General features: G+C 40.0%; 2 protein-coding genes across 4 annotated transcripts in view; both read left to right on the forward strand.

The window, feature by feature from the left end:
- LOC121950377 (A disintegrin and metalloproteinase with thrombospondin motifs 20) overlaps window positions 1-17,277 on the forward strand; it is a 156,281-nt gene extending 139,004 nt beyond the window's left edge. For all 3 annotated transcript variants that reach the window (XM_088080363.1, XM_042496359.2, XM_088080364.1), the window contains 10 exons: window positions 5,826-5,999; window positions 6,852-7,022; window positions 8,254-8,466; window positions 8,654-8,783; window positions 9,766-9,860; window positions 9,962-10,056; window positions 10,928-11,061; window positions 13,284-13,375; window positions 13,621-13,725; window positions 13,967-17,277. In XM_088080363.1, the coding sequence (XP_087936489.1) occupies window positions 5,826-5,999; window positions 6,852-7,022; window positions 8,254-8,466; window positions 8,654-8,783; window positions 9,766-9,860; window positions 9,962-10,056; window positions 10,928-11,061; window positions 13,284-13,375; window positions 13,621-13,725; window positions 13,967-14,056 (1,299 nt within the window). In that variant the 3' untranslated portion in view covers window positions 14,057-17,277. The remainder of the gene's footprint in view (window positions 1-5,825; window positions 6,000-6,851; window positions 7,023-8,253; window positions 8,467-8,653; window positions 8,784-9,765; window positions 9,861-9,961; window positions 10,057-10,927; window positions 11,062-13,283; window positions 13,376-13,620; window positions 13,726-13,966) is intronic.
- Window positions 17,278-21,247: 3,970 nt separating this feature from the next.
- Window positions 21,248-21,719, forward strand: part of prickle1a (prickle homolog 1a) — a 102,082-nt gene continuing 101,610 nt past the window's right edge. Inside the window, exon 1 of the mRNA XM_088080366.1 lies at window positions 21,248-21,324. The gene's annotated coding sequence lies outside the window, so the exon portion shown is untranslated. The remainder of the gene's footprint in view (window positions 21,325-21,719) is intronic.

Genomic DNA, 21,719 nt, shown 5'->3' on the forward strand with positions numbered 1-21,719 from the left:
CCGGCCACACAGCCGCTGTATTCGCTACCAAGAGGAAATGCATGTAGCCGTGACACAGTTTCGGCTCAAAGTCATGTCGAGATCCCACAGGGAGGAAAATATTCAACACCAAATTTATTGAAATCATACAGTAGAATGAAAATATGAATAATCTGTAACACCCTTCGTCAGTGCATACTGTTTGTTTGAAAACACACAATACATATAAAGAGAGAGAGGTATGCTTCAACCTGGATCCTATTTTACCATTTTTTGTGGCTAAGTGACTTGTGGGGACAACAATTTATTAAATTGGTCCAGTGTTCAGCAAGAGCAGCTGGCAGCTGCAAAACGGGCTGTAATGTAACTACTTTCCGTCAATGTGCGTTCACTAAAAATGCTTGTCGTTCTGACAGGCTCAGATTGTTATTCTGAATGTCTGAAAACATGAAAAGGTTCCCTACAGAGGTCAGCCTTTTTGTTATAAGATCCATTTTTTTTAAACCAGACTCATCAACGAAATTATTTTTGCCAAACACAACTTACTCCATGTAAATAAACAGTAATTTCATCATCACAAAACACACTTCATTCAAATTTGACAGAAACATAATGAAACTCACAAAAAAAACATCTTGATTGGCCTTTCCACTGTTCCAACAATCACTAACTCGGATTTGCTCAAAATAAACTCGCTAGAAGTGCAAATATTCTGGCTCTAAACTCTGTTTTCACTGCTTCTACTCTATCGGCCGCCCTCCTCTCGCTCCTCTTCTGATATTTTTTTACTTCTAACTGGCTGAATTAAGGTTTATTTTGACCAAATCAGAGTTGGTGATTGTTAAAAGAGTGGAAAGATGAACCAAGGTAGTTTCTGAGAGTTTTATTTTGTTTGTGTTGACTTTAAACGAAGTGTATTTTACTTTGGAAAAATTATGTTTCTGTAAATTGAGTCTTGTGGTTTGGCAATGGTGATTTCAGGGCTGTTTCTAGGTAAATGAAAAGGATCTTACCTTTTAACAAAATATTTATCTCTGTAGGGATTCTTTCCATAATGTTTTCTGACACTTCTGACATAAGTGAGCCTATTAGTGGCAAAAACAATGACTTTTACTGGACATTTACACTACATATGCCCAATTTGGTTACATTGCTGAACTCTCCACGACTGCTGGCTGCAGCGTTCTCGTACCTATTTTAAAAAATTACTCCCTTCATTAATTACTAAGAGACAAAACATGGGAGAATAGAGTGGAGGGTAATAAATTTGAATTTCCCCTTTAAATCAGCACTATAACGTTTTTTTGGGCCACTAAACCTTTGTAAACACATCACTGACTTATTATGAACTTTTAACTTCATATTGCTAAATGAGAGTGAGAGTGAACCAAAACAATGACGTTATGTGCCTGAAAACCAAACCAGTGATTAAAAAAACAAAACTATAAAGCTCTGTAGAAACAGGTGATAATTATTTGTTGGTTCACCATAATGAGTGGCTTCTTTCACATATAAACCATGTGATTCATTGCTAAAATTAAAATGTTGATTATAGCTGCTATAAGGTGTGTTTAGTCCGAAAATTGTACCACATCTTTTCTGTCCCCTCTTGGCTGAACAATGTTTCCTTATGACCCTTTTTGTAATTCCAAGATGTCCTGAAAAATAGTTCAATCTCCTAGTTGAAAATAAAATATATCCCTCCTTTCCAAGAAACTGTTAAATCCCAAAAGGTCCATGAAGACCCATGTCCTCCTCCTTCTCCTACCACTCCCCACTCTTTGAAGGTGTCCTCCTCCCCTCTCACTCTCTCTCTCGCTGGTGTCTGGAAGCAATCATCTTCCTCCGCATACCACCAGCAACCATGAAATCCTCAACTAGAGCATAAAGACATGTTTTATATCTTAATATCCATGCATGTGACAACTTTGAAACCTCAGCACCCACTGTTTGAGTTATTCCACAGCTCCCCGGCCCTCTCAGTCGCCTCTGACTGGGGGTGTAATGGGCAACATGTTAGAGGAGCTGGGGGGTTTTGGACTGCCTATTGAGTCAAAGACACAAGAATATTTTTTCTCTTTTTACTGGTTGATTCATCCAAATTAGAATAAAATACATGTTTTTTTCTTGATCTATGAAGACAGTTTTGGTTTTTTTTGTCCATGTTTCTCAGATACTCATCCCTAAAGTATCTGCTTCCATCCCAATATGATAATTTTACGTATGGCATGAAAATACACATACATTTGGAATATTTAATCCAGAAATGTTGTGCATGTTTTTGTGCATTTCTTTGGTAGAAAGTAGTTCCTGATAGGGATTTCAATGGTTACCAGTTAATTGGTTAACTGCAGAGAATATTTTTGACCAGTTACGCAAATTGGACCATAAGTTAATGTTGCCACTCTTCAATTTAATGTACAGCGCACATTATTTATTCCAATATTGCTTTTAGTATAATTATGATGCACTTTGGTAATACACTATATATTGTACATCGTTGTGCTGGTCAAGGGGGTCAAGACCCAAGAATTTTGCTCCTTTTATATTTTTTTAATATGAAATGATGCAACAATAAAGTGAATCTGAATCAGAAACATTTTGCCCACCTTTGGTTTCCCGTCAGGGTTCTCCAGTGAGTAAACAGCAGAATTTTGAGCTGCAAACCCACTTAACTTAACTGCCAAACAGTGGTAGTTAACTTAACATTGTTAACCACTGTTTACTCTGTTAGCAGCGTTAGTGGTGTGAGTCATAGTTTACAATGCTTAAGGGTTTTTGCCATAGTGATGGCTTCTCAGCCCTTTGAAACCTCTATCCACACAAGTTTTGTTGTCCTGCATTCAGACTCCTCTCATAAGTATTTGGCATAGACATAGTTTACAATGTTTAAGGGTTTTTCTGTCTCAAAATGAAGCCGCTTCCTCACATGGGCAACCTGGGGGGAGACAGGGTGCAATGTTTCCAAGTGTTAACGTGGCGAGCTATATGTCTGTCAGCAAAGCTACCAGACATTTTTTTTTAAAAAAGGCGAGTCATTTACAATGCAAAACGTTAAAATTCAAGCATGTATAAATCTATAGCTCTTTAAAATACGGCAAAAAAAAACAAACTCACAGTCAATGGAACACCAGACTAAAAGGAAAGGTCTCTTGAATTTTACATCATTTAGCTCTCATTTAGCTTTCTAGCTATCAAAAGTAAAATTGCTTAGCTGTTAGTGTCATTCTGGGTTTTTTTTTGTTTTTGTTTATTTTCCTTAAAATTGATGTCAGGCTCACAAAGAAAAAAAGAAACAAACCTTCAGGGCAAAAATCACAAGTATGCATGACAAGAAATCAACAGAAGCAAAAAAAAATGTGTTTTGAGATTTGGGTGAACTGACCCTTTAGAGTATGGTGAGGCTCACTCAACACCACTATGAAATCATAAAATAGATTATTATTTTCCATCTACAGTTTCATGATGTCCCCATTGCCTATGAAGAAATCGGTCTTTTTCTGGAACACAGAATAGGGTTTCTAGAGCTGCAGCAGCTGACAGTGACAAACATCAATTTAACAGCAGGTTTTATTTTCATGCTTTGTAAAATTTTTAAAAAGCAGTATTTTTTTTAATTTGAAGGTCAGATTTCTTATAGTGCTCTTTGTTCTCTTTCCAAACTCAAGGACTTGACCCCTCGCATTTAACCACACACTCTGTAATGATAACACACAACTGCAGCGAGAAACGAACAACACAAATACATCTGGAAGTTTTCGGGGTAATTTGATACTCGCTGTATAATGCGCAGATTTTCTGTCTGTGTGAGATGGCTGAGGCCTGGCACTGTTCTTTGAGGTCTGTAGGAGAGTTGGAGAGAAATCAGGCTGATCAGCTCAAGCCTTACAGAGTGCTTCCTCAGTATGCAGGTATGCTTCTCAAAGCACATCAAAGAGATGTTTGAGATAGACCTTTGTGTGACCTCAGATATACGTCTCACAAAAAAGCGACAAACAGGCTTTGGATTTATTAAGTACATTGTTCAGGATCATCAAAGCGGCAGATCTGGCACTGCAGACCAAACAAACATTTTAAAATGTTGTCACAAAAGTGAGTCAGTGAAACTTTTGAAAGAAGAAATAACATTTCTGCTCTTGCAAATGACAACTTCAGTTCATAAGCAGTAAAATGCATACTTATCTAATTAAATACACTCAGTGGTTTTGCTGTTAAAGCCCTATTTGGTCTGTCACGACCAGTAGCTTATGGTGGCTCGTGTTTGCAAATTCCACATTACTGAGCCAGTTTGTTGACTTTATTTATTTATTTTTTCCTGACTCTTTTTTTATCTTTATGACTCTTGTGCCACTATGTTTTAGCACATCACAGATAAGTATTTCCAAGATTCCCCATAGAGGGCATGTTTATTGTCCCGTTCCTCATGTGTTAAGACATCACCCAGTCACTACAAAAAAAAGTTGCTAACACAGACCAACTTTTCTCTCTTAGTTTGCTTCCACATTGTATGTCCCAGTGCAAATGTAGTTTAATGTGTTTTCCTGAGTCCTCCAGACCCTGTCATAGACTTTGTATTGAGATAACCAAAAGATAGCTTTCCTAGTGTTTGGGAAAGTAATATTAAACCTTCATGGGATGAAAATACCTCCTCAGGGTGTCCTCTTAGGAGTTTGAAAGCTATATTATTTATAATGGTGGTATGTGAGAATTTTTTTGTTGTTGTGCCTTGTAGGGCTTTTCCATTGGCACTCTTCATACCTGCCAACATTTGGCTGTGAATATGAGGGAGATTTTCTGGTTGAAATGGCCGACTCACAACATCCCCAACCCCATATAACAGTACACCACAAATGAATACAATAAGCCTTAAATCCATAGCTCACAGTAAAACTAAAAAAGAAATTACATCTCAAATATGTTTATCACGAGTAACGCACTGCATTGTGTGAGATTGCAACACCAAAAGCCACCTTTCACTCCGCATGTAGGGTTAATTGATGGCGTCAGGTTAGAACACTGCTGGACAGAACCAGTCGCGTTGTTATTAAACGCAGACGGCTAGCCAGATGGCACCTGTCACGTCTGCACGAAACACAAACGGGCGACGTCACTTAAGAACTAGGCCGGACAGAACCTGTTGTGTCTGCATGAAACGCAGCAGGATGGCCTCAGGTTGAATTCTGCCAATAACATCATTATATAAGGAGCAGGAGTGCACCTCTTGGATGGGCAGGACAAGGGGTGGATGGATCCAAAAAACCCCAGACTTTCATGCAGGAGTCCAATGTTCACTTTCTGTGTGAATGCAATGTTATTGTTTTTTTCTGCACCTTACCATGTGTCTCTTTTGCCTAATCCTTAACATCCTAAACATAGCCACGTGCAGCGTAACCCCAGCATGTGCTTGTGTTGGCATTGTGGCAGCACAGAAGGATAATATCTAGATGCAGAAGTCCACTGCAAAGCATCCATATGTGACGACTTAGGATGAGAACATGTTAACATTTCCCATAATGCAACTTTCATTAGATCCCTAAACCTTCTAAGTGGCCCCTTATTTTAGGCCCCACCTTCATTTTGTAACACAGACCTTTCCTTATGAAGTTGAGGTCTCCAAGTCCAATCTAAGATATGCCTGATGACATCATCAGCAGTACTAATGATGTGTGAATTGTGTGATGTATCAGTGAAGTGCTCCTTTTAGATCAGCTCCATTAGAGACTTAAAGTGTTAACTAAGTAGTACACCTCTATAATAACCTTGACTGTATTGTGTACATTATGAGAAACACATACATTTTGTTTCTTTTTACTGCCTTTTCCTCAATCAGATGTGTGTTTTTCTAGTGTTCTGTCACCTGTGGAGTCGGGGTTCAGAACAGAGACGTTTACTGCAGGCTGAAAGGCAGTGGACGGGTCAGAGAGGATCTCTGTGATGCTCGCCAACGTCCTGCCATTGTCCGGCCGTGCCAAACTGCAGAATGCACACATTTCACCTGGGTCACTGGCGATTGGGAAGAAGTAAGCACAGACTCATTCTTTCTCTCTCTTCCTATCTACAACCCCCCCCCGCCCCGCCCCCCATGAACAGATGTTTAACCATCTCATTAAGGTTTTTATTGGCTGAGATCTCCGCTCTGTCTCTCTTTCCCTGCATCATTAAATGGACGACCCGCAGGTACCCTCACTCTCTCTCATCAATCATGAGAGCTTTGGTGATAGCCATCAGTCAGCACATCATATCAAACCTCAAAGTACTGATGGCCATCATCCCTTTTGTCCTGCTGAGTATCACTGTTCTGTGTCACACTAGTGGACTGTTTTCTTTGCTCATCTTTCTTGAATGCCCCGTGCTTTGTCCTTAAAAGTGAGGCATAACAGAGGGGCACCATGCAGGGACGTAGCGCCGTGTCGTCCTGCTGCAGAATGTTTGCAGTGTTCAGATTCCTGTCTGCTTTGCCTCGAGAACTCACAGCCTCCACTATTTCACAGTTTGGCCCTGAAAATGCACACACAGCTGACTTTTACATAAATTAATTTTAAGATTGTGCTCCATATCATTACTTTTAAATACTCCTATAAACCATTACTGGGCCTAAGGGGAAACACGGCTTAACTTTTATCTTTTATGGAAGCATTATCAACCAGAGCACATGTTTGGGATTGTGCCTCTTAAGAGCTAATGTTGGTGTTGTCACACAACACTTCATTTTTTTCTGCTTGTAGAAACCTTTACATAATGAGGAGTGTCCATGTGTAGAGCCAAAGGGGAGAGCAGGAGTCTGAGACAATGATGTTGCTGAAAGTACAACACTGCCCCCCCTCTGCCTGATCTTCTTCTGATTTTTTTACCGTGTTACAATTTCTTTGTAGTGTAATGCAACTTGTGGAGACGGCATGAGAAGTAGGAAGGTGGGATGCATGGGTCCGGGGATGACCCCTGTCCAAGTCGATTATTGTGAGCCATCATCTCAGCCACCATCACACCAGCCCTGCAAAGGAGCTCCCTGCCATTACATGTGGATTACAGGGGAATGGTCACAGGTAGGAATTAAGACTGAGCTTTGTTCTACTACAGATACACCTGAAAAAAATTGTGTAAATCTCAAAGTTGAAGGTGACGTCTTAAGGTGTCTTAAGGCCCACACACCAGCCTATACCAAGTGCAACAAAGGCCGAACGTGCGCTGCCTTATGTGTGTTGGCCAAAAAGTTTCACTTGAACAAACCTCAAAGCTACAACCAACAGCTAATGGCCATCTAGTGCGTACATTCTGCATCTGGATGAGAGGGAATAACTCTCCATACCAGCAGGCAGCACTATTCTGTATTTGTAATTCAAAAAGGGAAACCAGAAGCCTGACAAGACGGATGTAAGACGCATGTTAGTCAGTCAGCACATTAACTCAGATATTGAAAGTACAAAGGATATTTAGCGTGAGTTGACAGCAATAACACAAACGATTGTAAACTGTTTAGTTTCAAGAACTCAGTGGTTACAACAAATGAACTTCCGAACAAGCAGGTTTGTTTGGATATCACATCCTCTTGACTTTAGTTGTTTGGTTGTTTGGCTGAACTGCCAATCAGAGTGATTTCTCTCACCAACAGGCTCCGCCCACTTTGATCCTGCTTGAACTTACTGAATCGGCCAAACAAAGCAGACAAGGGCCGACAAAGGCTGACTAGTGCCAACGGTGCGGGGCACATTGCAAAAACGAGGGCAGCGGACATTCACTGACGGGCGACTGTTGGCTTGGTTTGTCAGGGCCCTTTGTCCAGCCAACAGCTCAAAACTACAAAAGTATTACATTTAAAATGAAAGAAAAAGAAAGAAAAGCAACACCAATGAACCCCCTGAGTTGCTGTCAACCCCTGTCTACAAATTTTGAAGGTTTAATTTTTCAGCTAAACTGAAGAATTGAGTGTTTCTTTATTGATTGATAATGTTCTCCAACCTTTTGGCTAAATAAAACTACTGGATTTCCTAAAAAAAAAGGTCATCACAAAGCTGAGAACAGGGGTATTTTCTAATCTCATAAAAATTTTAGATTTTGGAGACACTGGACAGCTATACAGTAGATATTTCAAGTAAATGAGCTTAATAAGGGAAAGAAAATGCAAACAATAGGCTGGACAATAGATTCTCTTTAACAGCACATTAGTACCCCTGAGGTCCAGAAGAAGAAATCCACTTCTGTTTAGTATTAATGCTCTGTGCAAATATTTACCCAGTCTTCAGTAACTGTCCGTGTGTGTTTCTGTGTATGGCTCAGTGCTCTGCCAGCTGCGGTGTGGGCTACCAGCAGCGTATAGTCTCCTGCTCCGCAATGCCCTCCTCTCAGGCTCTGCGCCCGTACGCCGCTGCTGCTGCGCAGTCCTCCCCTGCAAGCACCCACTGCCCCGAGCCCCACCCTCCTGGCACCCGGCCTTGCCTCCTCAGGGACTGCATGCACACAACCTACTGGAAAGTTGGCCCATGGAGCAAGGTGAAACAGAAAGCGCTTGTTAGGCACTGAGAAATCCTCTCGAGTTAATCGCCATTCTCTCAAAACATTTTGATGACTTGTGCATTCTGATGATAAATCTCATTTGTGGATTTGGATCTGGTTGCCGCTTATTTGTTAATTGTTTTGTAGAGGTGGGATTGAATGTTTTTGTGTGTATTTTTACTAGTGCTCACAGACTTGTGGGGCAGGAGTGATGGAGCGCAGAGTGGAGTGTTTAACCTCCAAAGGCCAACCGTCCAAACACTGTCGTCCCTCAGAAAGACCTGAGTCCCAAGCTGCATGTCAAGACAGAGAATGTGAGTCTCTTCTCTTCTCTTCTCTTCTCTTCTCTTCTCTTCTCTTCTCTTCTCTTCTCTTCTCTTCTCTTCTCTTCTCTTCTCTTCTCTTCTCTTCTCTTCTCTTCTCTTCTCTTCTCTTCTCTTCTCTTCTCTTCTCTTCTCTTCTCTTCTCTTCTCTTCTCTTCTCTTTTTGGCCATCAAGTACATAATTCAAATATTCTCCCATCTTATCCACACAATGCTTACTGCCAACAAGGAATTTTTAGAGTGATGGCCCTAGATTGACTGTGCTGTATATGGCAACCAACACCGTATCTGATTGCGTTTACAGAAACTCAACATTTTGCTTTGTTTTAACACATTAGGCAGAACTGCGACCTCCACTTAGAGCCTCTTGGAGTGATTTCTCAGTGGAACAATAAATAGACAGTCAGCAGATTTCTACAAATGTTGAAATGTCTGTCAAAACGCCTCGGGGTGTGTGTGCTGGGGCCGGGACAGCCTTCATTGTGAACTTGCAAGCTGTGTAAAAGCCGGCAGTGGGCCAAAGTTTGTAGGTTTGCTCCCCCACATTTCAGATTTTTCAGTACTTGCGCATTGGGCTGTTCATTCCTGACTTGGCTTCTGCCAAGTCAGGCACTGGTGAAATTAAAATGATATGCTCGGGTGACAGCCAGTTCTGCGGTCAAGTATTAATGCTAATCAGCTAATCAGCTTGATATGAGCTCTACAGCACTCTGGGAAAACAGCGCAGGCAGCACAAATAATGAGACATTTACAACAGCTCTCAATTAAGAAGACGAGGGCCAGATTACAATTCTTTCTTATAGTGGTGTTTAATTTATTAGCTTATGCAATCCCTCTGGCTTTTGTTGACGACTGATTCATTGACTAGCTTGCACAAGTAGAGTTTCAAAAGCAGTGGCAGGCTTCGGTTGTCAGTGTGTCCTTGCTGTTGCACTGAAACATCTCCTTCCTTTCTACATATTTCTCCTCCTAGGCCAGTTGTTCGCCTCCTGCCGAGAGGTCCAGATGAGACTGGGTGTGAGGATAGATGGGGAATACTATCTCAAAGTCAAGTCCCGGATCCTGCAGGTGTGCCTGTTCTGTCAGAAATGTCCTGACACACGTCATGACTCAACCTGCAGCTTCCTCATGGGCTCTCATGTGTTGTCTCAATGTGTGTCTGGCCTCAGATTTACTGTGCCGAGATGCAGACGGATTTCCCAAAGGAGTATGTGACCTTGCGCAGCGGTCAGACCGACAACTACTCGGAGGTGTATGGGCACAGGTGTGTATATAATGCAGCGATGACTGATCGCCACATGAGCTGTGACTCAGTGATTATGTAATCTGTAAATCAGAATTACTGCACTGTTAGGGATGGAGAAAAATAATGAATAACTTAGATATTGGGAGTTTTTGGGGAGGATTTTTATATCTATATATAAAACTAGTGCTTAGTCTGTTGGCTCAATTCCAACACATATTAGAAAAAACAGAAATCAGCATATTGATAATATCTTAACAAACACTGTTTTACTTTACATGCTTAACATTAAATAACGTGTGCGTATACTTAGTCTTTTATAATACTTATTTCCCATGTTCTGTGAAAATGAACTGGTAGCTGCTGACTTCACATTTTTAACTGCCAGCTACAGCAACCCCAAAGGGTCAAAACTCAAACAAAAAAATTTGCGATGGGTTAAAAACTTTTTTTTTTCGTTTTTATTCATTATCAGATGGGTACAGCTAAATATGGCACTCAAAAGGTGTTTTATGTACCACATTTATGTGCAGTATAACAATGATGCTGCTGATGCAAAACTCAGAAAGACTGACGTGATGTGCATTGATTTTGGAAATCTGACGATGAATAGTCTCGAAGTGAATGAATCGACTTTTTCCCATTCTCTAGTATTAAACAAGTGAGCAAAAAATGCATTCAATGATAATATCGAGTTGCAATAACATACTTGTACACTTGCACCACCTAAGAATCGCAATACACATCGAATCGGCACCCAAACATTGTGATAGCATCAAATTGGGAGATAAGTCTGTGTTGCCAGCGCTGATAAATAAATTGCTTGGAGGAGTGTACAGATTCCTGTGTTTGTCTTAAATAAAGCTCAACGCTTGTTTTCTGTTATACAAAGATTGCTGAACCCCTTTGAATGTCCGTACAATGGCAGCCGAAGACAGGACTGCGACTGCAGGAACGACTACTCAGCAGCGGGATACACACTCTTCCACAAAGTTCGTGTGGACCTTGGCTCCCTGAGGATAATGAGTGCGTAATTACTGTGTGATTGCCCTACACTGTCTACTGTAATGAGACCACACATCGCTGTTGTTTTAACCCTCAGACGCCTCGTCCCCTAGTGCTTAATACTGCCTCATCCAGATGCGATGTGCAGCTCTTCCCTCACACTCTACCCTCTGAAGTCAAAATGCTGACCTTTCAGCGCTCCGCGTTCACATCGCTAGGCGAGGACATGAATCTGGGCCTCTCAGCGCAAACACGTGAGCGCAAAATAAAGGAAAGCGTGCGTGCAACATACAGACACGTGTGCCTGCTCTCATGCACAGACAGACATTATGTGATCGCACATCCTTTCCTTGGTGAGCGCACACGAGAAGACTCGAAGACACAGTCGCACACACCCAGTCGCATCAGTATCAAACACTCATACTAGCATGCAAGCAATCACACACTCACAGACACACTAATACACACACATCTTCAGGCCATATTCCTCTGCTCATTATTACAGTCAGCTCCACCTTCCCTGTTGTGTCCAAGTATGCCTTTGATTAGAGAATGTGGATTAGTGTACAGTGTGCGTGTGTGTGTGTGTGTGTGTGTGTGTGTGTGTGTGTGCGTGCGTGTGTGTGTGCGTGCGTGCATGCGTGTGCGTGTGTGTGTGTGTCTGTCTGCGTCTGCGCGCGCGCACGTGTGTGCTGAGGGGAAGTTGGATTAGAACCTACACAGTCATCCTCCCATCTTATTCGTCTGGTATGGGTCCTGACAGCACATGTTCGCCCCCGCCCCCTCTGCATGGTACTCATTTGGCTTTCAGGCGGCTTGACGAGAGCTGAGAGGGGATAATGAGTTCAAGATGAAGGGAAGCATCTCGTGAACTCTATCATCATTTTATACAGGCAACATGAAGGGAGGGCAGGAAAAGGTACCGGTCATGGATATCATGTGTGACAATGCAGGGTAAATGGGAATGAACAGAAGAGGCAGGGGAAACAAGGTTAAGACTGAGTCACTGATTCAAAATGTAAAACAAAGTAAAACCAGTTTACTCACAAAGCGACTATGAGGAAGGGAAACTGTTTCCGATAGTCCGTTACCATTATGGATCTGGTTTCATGCTGGTGAAATACCTGGATTTCTAAATTCCCAGTGTAATACATTTCTTATGAAATCTTTTTGTATTACCTTTTTCTCTTTTGCACAAAACATTTAGGTAGTCACTTTATAATCGCTATAGCAAATGTGAGAATTTGTGAAGAAAACTGTCTCTCACATGTCTCTGATGAACTGAGACACTAAAAATTGAGAGATCATTGATGAATTGAAGTCTTACATGTGTCTGTTAACAACAGCAAAGCTATATCAAAACATCCATTTACAAACTGTCGCACAACTCATTCAATGATCCAGTTGTATTCTCAGTACTTTCCAAACTGAAAGCCCTTTCCGACAGGGAACTTCACTAAAAGTGGAACTTAATTATGTTCTCCTCAAAGCTAGACCTCTGCCTTCACCAGTTAATTAGTTTGTGTTATTGTGACTTTAGTGTTTTAAATAGTAAGTTCAAATTCACCAAAGTCACAAAATAACACAAGCACACAGCCAGTGGAGGCAGGGCTCGTGTCCAGCAAGGTCAAATGACTGTTTTTGTCAACTAAGTCTTTGAAAAGTTCCACTTTTAGTTCAGCTCCCTGTCTTAAAGCGCTGCCTGTGTAAAAAGCACTAAGTGTACAACTGGATAAATGAGACTCAGGCTGTGTTGCATGAGTTGTGTTGGAGTTTGAATATGGATGTTTTGATATAGTTTTGCTGTTGTTATACAAAGTCATCCTATGACATCAAATCATCAATAATTTTCTCAGTTTTTGGATTTCTTATTCACCGTGGAGGCATGCAAGGAAAAAAAGAAGGTTCTTGTAACAATGTAACAGGGGGTGAGTAATTGATATATAAATGTTATTTTAGTTGGGGATTTTAAGGGTTCATAGTTAAAACGCAGATTAATTACTATATTCAAATTTAACCCCAATCTCATCCCAAGAACTTTTTTTTGCGTCTTTTAGAGGGAGAAAGACATCTGGAGATGTGACAGTGAAGTCACATCAACCCTGCAGCAAAATGTAATTGCATAAACTGGAGTTGCTGATGCTCTTTGTGGTTATTTACCTTAGAGCAGCTGTCTTCACTCTGTGTTTACTTACTGCTGTTGCACATTGTGACTCTGGACTTGTATCTTTGCTGTTTAACAGTCACAGACCTCCAGTTTTCGCAGACTCTTCTCGGTCGACCTGTGCCCTTTGCTACAGCGGGAGATTGTTACAGTGCAGCTAAGTGTCCCCAGGTTGGTGAAATACTGTACATGTTGGCCTCATAGAAAAGTGTATTCTTTGTCCCATATTTTTGTTTGCAGCCTCACAGTTATTTTTTACAAGACATTAACTGATATAATTCCCAGGACCTGCACAGAAAATGCTCTTTCCAAGGCTCATACTACTCTATTACTCTCTTACTCTGCACTTTTACTGAGCTTGACCTTGCCGATTAAATAACAGCTCAGGTATAACTCCATTTAATGTGTGTTTTCAGGGTCAGTTCAGCATAAATCTGATCGGCACTGGTCTCAAAGTGGCTGAGGCCACCAAGTGGACATCACAGGGCAACTATGTTTCCGTCAAAGTCCACAGATCTGAGGTAAGAAGCCAACAGTAGATTTATAAAATGGTTGCCTTTTGTATTATGTAATTATGCTAAGTGTTGGGTCTTGACTACTGGAGAGAAATTGTCACTCTGAAATGTCATCTGAATCACCAAGTTGTATGTCTGTCTGATTCACTGAAGAGGAATCCCCGCTGACATTTGTGAAGTGTTCATTCTTTGCGTAAAAAGACGCCCTTTGCCCACTCTTTCCTTTCTCGTTTGTCTTTGTCCGTAGGACGGAACAAGAATCTACGGCCGTTGTGGCGGCTTCTGTGGGAAGTGCATTCCCCAGGCTCACAACGGCCTACTCCTTCAAGTCCACTGAGGGCCATGCAGAGACCAAACCCCCTAAATCTCTCCTGAAAACCAGGAACATGCGATAACAGTGATTTGTTGGACCCCGTCGTCATCTGTGAGTGTGGTGGAGTAACAGTAATCATCCCACAGTAACATGCCTGTTTCTGAATGGCAGCTAAAGTATATAAGACACTGTGTACTGCGCAGTACTACAGGACCACTGTCAGGTCCATCATCCAAACTGCGCACTCTGAAAAAGAGCCAGCTAGATTTGCATGCTGAGTGTTGCAATGGCTATCAAACACATCTGCGCTTTGGAACCTAAAACGCTTTTTTTTCTGACACTCTTGTGCTTTTTTTTAGCATCGTACAAAGGGATACAAAACTTCAGTAAACTACGAAAGAGACTACAAAAACAGTAGACAAAACATAATACTTCAAGGAAGAGATTCTCATCTTTAAATTCTCTTCTGTGTGTTCTGTTAAAAAACAGATTCCAGAATTTCGGCATGAAGTACCTGGAACTATTCTTGTTATATGTGACTTTCCACGGTACATAGATATTTATTTTTACAGCTACACTGTAAGCATTTAGTTACCACTTGTCTAACTGACTTGCAATGGATGAAGACAGTATAAAAATCATTAGACTTTATGTTTGTAGTAATTTTTGCAATCCTCTGGTGACAGAGAAGTGCTACAGTCATTGAAATAGTGTGTGAGGGATGGATGTATTGTTGTTTTAAAGTATGACAGCCAATAGGCTGCTATTTAAAAAAGAAGTAATACAAAAACACTGTATTTTTCATTTACTTAATGAGCTAAACTGCAGATCGTCTTGGCCTGTTTGAAGGAATGGTTTTCCATTTTGGCATTTATGTTTATTTACTTTCTTGTTGAGAGTGAGATGAGATACCACACACGTGTTTACTGCAAATAGTACAGTAACTTCCTAAAGTCTTTACATCAATCAGGCCCCCAGAAAGTGCACTGGACTTTGAAGCCCATTTGACAGAGTGGCCACATCGTGTAATTACAACCTCTGTCAATGTCAATTTTATGCCATTGAGCTCCAAAACACTTTTTCCTGTCTGTAAAGTCTTTAAGTTTTGACCATCCAGATTTGATCCATTTGGTCTGAAAACATATACCTATTCTAGTTAGCCACTCGAGCAGTATACGTTTCTAGCGTTCTTTCTCTATAGACTAGATCAAAATGTTTATTAGATTGACTTAGGAAACCTTCGCACCATGGACATGACCTGCAACGCCTACCTCTCACATACGTGACATTGTTTTTTAGGTGGCTAAAATATGTTTTGCTGCAACTCCGTCCACAGACCAAAACATTACAATTATGGCTGAAAATGACAACGGAAATAAAAGAATATGCCAATTCTACATATGTCCGCCATTATAATCGATTGCAGGCCGTCTACCCAGAAGTGATGTTGTTACCGCAACGTCACAGTGATTCAGTCTATGGGCCTAACAATGCAATAGTAATTTTATATTCTGGAAGACGAACTTTTTGGCTTTATCCACAAATGAACAACTTTCATCGCCTCCAACACTGTGTCAAGTTCTCTTTATACATCCATGAATCTGGCATCTTTAAATTTGGACGATCTGTTCCCAGTCTTTGAACTAAGCTAACTGGCTGTTCACATTTATCATACAGACATGAGACTTTCTTATCTTGCTCTCTGCAACAAAGTGAACAGCTGTATTTCCCAAAAATGTAGAACTATTTCTTTTGGGCTCAAGACTTAAGGAAAGATCAAGTAATTAACTACTGACATGACCTGCCTTATGTCAGAGGTCAAACTTCAGAAGAGAGTGAGGAGCTTTTAGAAAAACTACAGATGATTTTAGTTGTCACTGTGTATTTCTGAAGTCTGTCTGCTGTCATTCGTTGTCAGGTGTTTCTCAGAACTACTGAAACCTTCATAGTCCACTGACATTTGACTGTCACACAGAGGCAGAATAAACACTACTGCTGTGAGGAAATAGCTCAAATCTTTCAATATTTCCTTGTGTTTAAGTACAGTGGCTATTTTAAACCATGTGGATTTTGTTATTTATACACCACACAGACAGTTCTCATCTTTACACAGTATCAGGTGTGACATCTCACCTCACACCCTCCATCGGGCCTGCTGTAGGTACCTGCAACCCCTACCTCTCACAAAACATCCATACTCTACTGAGATATGTGTTGTAATATATTTATGTTTGACCATATTTATTCTGTAATGACTCTAGATATGTTTTAAGACACAATGACTACTACCAACGGAGAAGCCATTGTCTGATGTTTTTGTCCTTTGTCTGCTTTGCTAAAAAAAAAAAAAAGGTATTAGCCTACTACTATTGGTAGTGTATAACCACTAACCTTAAATGAGGATCTTTTTGAATGGTGCTTTTGAACTACTGGAATTACCTCTGATCTCGAGAAGGAAAACGTTGGCTTTTGGTGCTTCGGCAAATGTAGGATCTACTTTTAATGCATATGATGGTCCTCTCATTAATGTAGCTGAAAATCTAGCTGTTGTCAGATATATCAGATAAATCACCACATGAGGAAACCTGCCTTTAACTTAACTCGTCATAAATGACTTTCACCATGACCACTACTACAGCTAGCAGGCAACCTAACATGCTGGTACTCCGATGTTAAGCTTTAACCAAAGTTAGAAGATAGATGCAGAATTTTTTTCTTCTCAGACAATGCAGCTTCTATTGATTTAAAGAATGGCTGAAAAATAAATTTAAAAAAAATAAAAATATCAATGAGCAGCTAGAAAACCTTTGGCCATCATTCCTTTTTGTGATGGGCAATTGTTCTATGAGGTCTGTATCAGAAATTTAAAGAATACTTGATGCACTATGTGCCATAAAATTTTGTAGAAATGTAATCCTGTTTGGTTTTTTTGTAATAACCGTTAAGATTTGTAACTTATGATATATGTGTATTTTTAATATTCATACTTGAATTGTAAACTGTGTGCTAAATATTGAATGGGCATTGGTACTGAATAGAGAAACAGTGTGCTTGTTTGCCATGCTTTATCCAAAGATGTTTTTAAGAATCATGTGTAACTACAGTACGACAGTACGTATGTAGCCTGTGTAAAAGAAATGAATGATGATTCTGGTGCTATGCTTACTAATCGTACCTATACTATTTGTCTTGCTACTATACTAACATTGTTAAAAAAGTAATAATAAAACATGCTTTTCAGCTGACTCACAAGTTGATTTATGTTTATTTTAGCGGCATGGCTCTAGGGACTGCAATGTCAGGTTTTTTCACCACTTTGGTCAAAAGTGAAATATCTCGCTATAGACTGCGTAAATAATGGATGTAGCCAATGTGATGTCACCCACTAGTTTGTAGACAAAGTTCATGTTCGGCGTTTTGGCCATTGCCATCTTGGTTTTTGGAATCAGATGACATATTTGGATGAAAGGATGGGGCTGTGGAGGAGCGAGGGGTGGATCTGACTGAGAATTTGAGGAAGCTATTGGCAGACACCCTGTCACTCAAAGTGGCCCCGCCCTGAATTATGCATAACTTTAAACCTTAATAAAATGCATATGGGTGAGTCATTTAAAAATTCACCCTCACTACAGTTGTCGTGAATGTTTTAATTAGCTACAGAGATCAAAATCTTTTTTTGTAGCAGGCTGTAAACATGTTTATTTCTGCTGTAAAGTTGGGCATTTTACCAGGTCTATGAGGATTGTCAAGCTTTTGGAGCCAGCCTCATGTGGTCAAAACAGGAACTGCTTTTTGGCACTTTGGCTTTATTTTTCAGACCTGGAGCTTGGGCAAATATTGTACCTGCTAAGTCTGCTTTGACAGTGTGAGCATCTTAATGCGCCAATGTTATTTAGCTCTAATAACTGTCTAAGTACACCCTTAAAGAACAGCTAGCTTGGCATGTAGACTCTTACTCTCAACACCTAAGATTCCCTCAACACGATTTAAATATTCTGTGCTTGAGTAATAATTTGTGTGGTGTAGTTTTGATGCAAAAAATTCATTTGTGTCATTAAAAATGCTTGTCCCTTATTAAAAAAATACAGAATCTATGAAAACTATAAATATTGTTTATTTAAAAATTTTAACTATCACCCACAAGATATATTTATTTCACTGAAAAGCCTGCTGACACAGTCTCACTGGAGGCTTCATGGCTGCACATTGGACCATATTTGGCTTCCAAACTAGTTGTGAACTCGTGCTGGTGTTCAGGTCTTAAACCATCAGCATTAATGTAAGATACAACACTATTTTAATGGCTTATTACATAGAGACAATTAATACAGAATTTAAACTAAATGTTGTGAGTGAAAACTGTGTGTTTTCTCCATATCAAAGTTTCCCTCCACCACAGAGAGGCCAACTGGTTAAGAAAGAAGGGCAGCAGGTCAGGCTGGCTGGGTGTTTGTGCTTGCCAGATTGTGGCTCCATGTGGATTCACTTAGTGGTGCAGGTTGCATTTCCACAACATGACTTTCCAGAGTTCAGTTCCACTTAAGAGACACATAAACAGAGCAAATACCTTTAAATCCATTTCTCACTGAAGTACACATTTGCTTGAGTTCTGGAAACAGCCGAAGCTGTCAACTGCCCGATGACTCATCAAATTGTTATGTCAAATCAACAAGTGAGGTAAGTTCCCAGAAAACTTTAAAAACTTCACCAATGGTTGGAAAGTACCATTTTCGAGGAATTATGTCACCAAAATGAGTCAATAATAAAGGTGCAGGTACTTCAGCAAAAGGCAAACTGTTTACATACAAACCACTTTTCCAGGGCTCATTGCACCGAGATAGCTTTGTACATTAAATGAAAACAGATACTTTAGTCCCTCAAGAACGGCTTTGATTTCGTGCCAGAAGCCCGCCTTGGTTCCTAAAATCTAATCTAAGGATTTGGAAGACTCCTGAAGCACGACAACGACTCCACTCAAAAGCGGTTTTCCAGTGAAACAGTGCTAAGGCCCTTCCAGACTCTCCAGGCTGTGCAGACAAGTCAGGAAAAAGCTTTCCTGACCGGTTTGCTGTGAGCGTAAACCAGACATCTTTAATGACTGAGCTGAAAAACACAAACCTGTACAGAGAAACCTCATAAAAGACACTAATGATTGATGTTTACCATGAAGCACAGTCTGCTTTGAGGTAACAGCACAGACATTCCAGTGCAATCTGCAGCTGCAACCTGCACTAAAGAGCACATATCGACAAACCACTCTTCACCTGGTTTGCACCAACTCACAAAAGTGCTCAATCTCGCAGGCAAAGAGTGCTTGCGGCTACATTTTGTGAAATGCTTAAGTTAAATACTTTTTTTTTTTTTCAAAACTGATCTGTGCTCTACCCAATAAGTTTGTCTGTGTTATTAACAAGTTGACATTTAATAGCATATCTGGCACTTAAAGAAGTACAGAAATATCTCAAGAAATATTTTTTTTATTTAACAAATGCAACAAATTAACCATATCTGCAACCTAAAATATAGGTATATGTCTAACTGATATACATATAGCACATTTCATTACTGTGATATGCCTTGAGCATGTTTTTTCCTTAAACTGGGCTAACAGTGACCCCTATTGCATCAAACAAGACTATACAATCCCTGTAGTCGACAGCTGCTATGGGTTATGTTATTGAGGACAAGTAGTTAACATTAACAGTGCTTTATGTGTGTTTAGATATGGTTTTGATGTCAGCAGTGACTGAGAAATTTCACATTAATGTTTTGTTCATTTTTTTGTTTGTTTTTAATGCGGATCTCTGCATGGCTCACCTTATACTTACCTGCACAGGTGGTAGGTTCCAGCAGGTTACTCACTGTAGAAAGGGAGACTGATAGCACCTTGATTTGAAGCTTTAGCTTGAATTTAGTTTTGTTGAATTTCCCAGGGTCTATTTTTCGCCAGTCTTTCAGTAATATTTTTGTCAATGAATGCAATCTTTTTTCCCACTTTTCTTCCTCAACATCCCTCTTGGAGTTTTCCAGCACAGAGCAACATTATCTGCTCTTGATATAGTTTGGCATCACAACATTTGTTATTTTTGATATGATTAGTATGAGCATACTGAGATGAATTTTAAGACAATGTAAAATGTCCATGGAGAATTTAAGCATATAAATTTTATATTGATAACATACTGCAAGATTATTATAATTATATATATATATGGTTATTTGCGGATGGATAAAAAGTAACATGATAATCTAAAACTTGAAATAATAATTACTATACTGGTGCCTGTAAAGTGTGTATGTTGTGCAGATAGATCTGTACAGCTATTCCTGTAAAGTGCAGGTGCACTACAAATATTGTGTTTACAGTGTGTACAGTGTGTACAAATATTGTGTGTACAGTATATTACTGTATTGTGGGGTTTAACCCATTCTATACGTATGAATCTCTCTGCCCCTGCTAAGTGTGTAATGTGCTGCAGGTGAGTCAACCAGTCCTTTTGTAAAACATAATAAATAATATCATGCAAATATTTATAGTATCTCTGGGATCTGTAGACATGGGTAGCATTTTTATTTGATCTCTCTTGTCTTTCTGTTTAAGTTTTGTTTGAGTATGTAGTTTGGTTTGTTCAATTTTGTGTTATTTTGATGTTAACCTATCATAAAGCCAAAATGTCTCCTGTGAAAAATAAAAATTAGAGTACTGCACTGAGTCCTGTAATTATTGTTGCTGATGACTCTTTGGAGCTCAGGAGAGGGGGATGTTAATTGTCATGTTACATAGACAAGAAGTGTAATGACTATCAGCACAATAGTGCACCTTAAACATAGGCATTAGCTCACCACTGAAAGCATAAAAACTTGGTTCATTATGGGGTTCTTGATGCTTAAAGAGTATCAAGTGTTGGTACAATAACCGAGCCAGACTTCATCACATTGTTTTCAGTAAAGTTTCCTCCATATATAGTAAGGAGAATAGAAACAGCAAAAATGCTGCTATCTATTTCCTCCCTAAACCATTAAATGTGCTGCATTTCATCCTGACTAGTTGGACTAAGAACAATATATTTCAGTGTGTGTGCTGGAATTATTATTCTGTGTGCACTGTTGTGCTGTATGCTTAAGTTTTTCTTCACTGCATTGACGTAAAAGGCTTTCTCACAGCAGACATAAAGGCGTGTCATTGCAGGAGAGGCACAGGTGTAACTTATAACATTAATGATGCCTGCAGTTTTAGTGTGAGTGTGCAGTGATCCAGTAAGCCCAACACCAGGACCTGGACACCAGAGCAGGTAAATTCAGTAATCAATCATTGCATTATTCAAACCTGTGCTTGTCTTACTTTAACATGAAAAAATGTCTTCTGTAAGAAGAGGGGGGATTTTCCTTGTTGATGTTAACAGTGATTTGCTTTGTGTTTTGACATGTGTAGGCAACTCGCCAAAGCTCCCTAGAGCACTGTTGTCAAGGGTCAGGAAGTGGAAATTACAGATATTTGGGCACCATGTTTGAAAAAAAAAACCTAAAATTTGATTAAAATATATACATTTTGTGCAGAAAAGGCCAACAGCACCAGAATCAGTAATGATTACACTGTTCTATAGAGCTTTCATTGAGTCTGTCATCTCATTCTCCATCATCTGGTGGTACAGCAACGTTGGTCTAAAATAAGGAAATGCCCCATGCC

The sequence above is a fragment of the Plectropomus leopardus genome, chromosome 7 (genome assembly GCF_026936395.1).
Source record: "Plectropomus leopardus strain MGB_pleo_1.0 chromosome 7, ASM2693639v1, whole genome shotgun sequence".
In the NCBI taxonomy this organism is placed as follows: Eukaryota; Metazoa; Chordata; class Actinopteri; order Perciformes; family Serranidae; genus Plectropomus; species Plectropomus leopardus.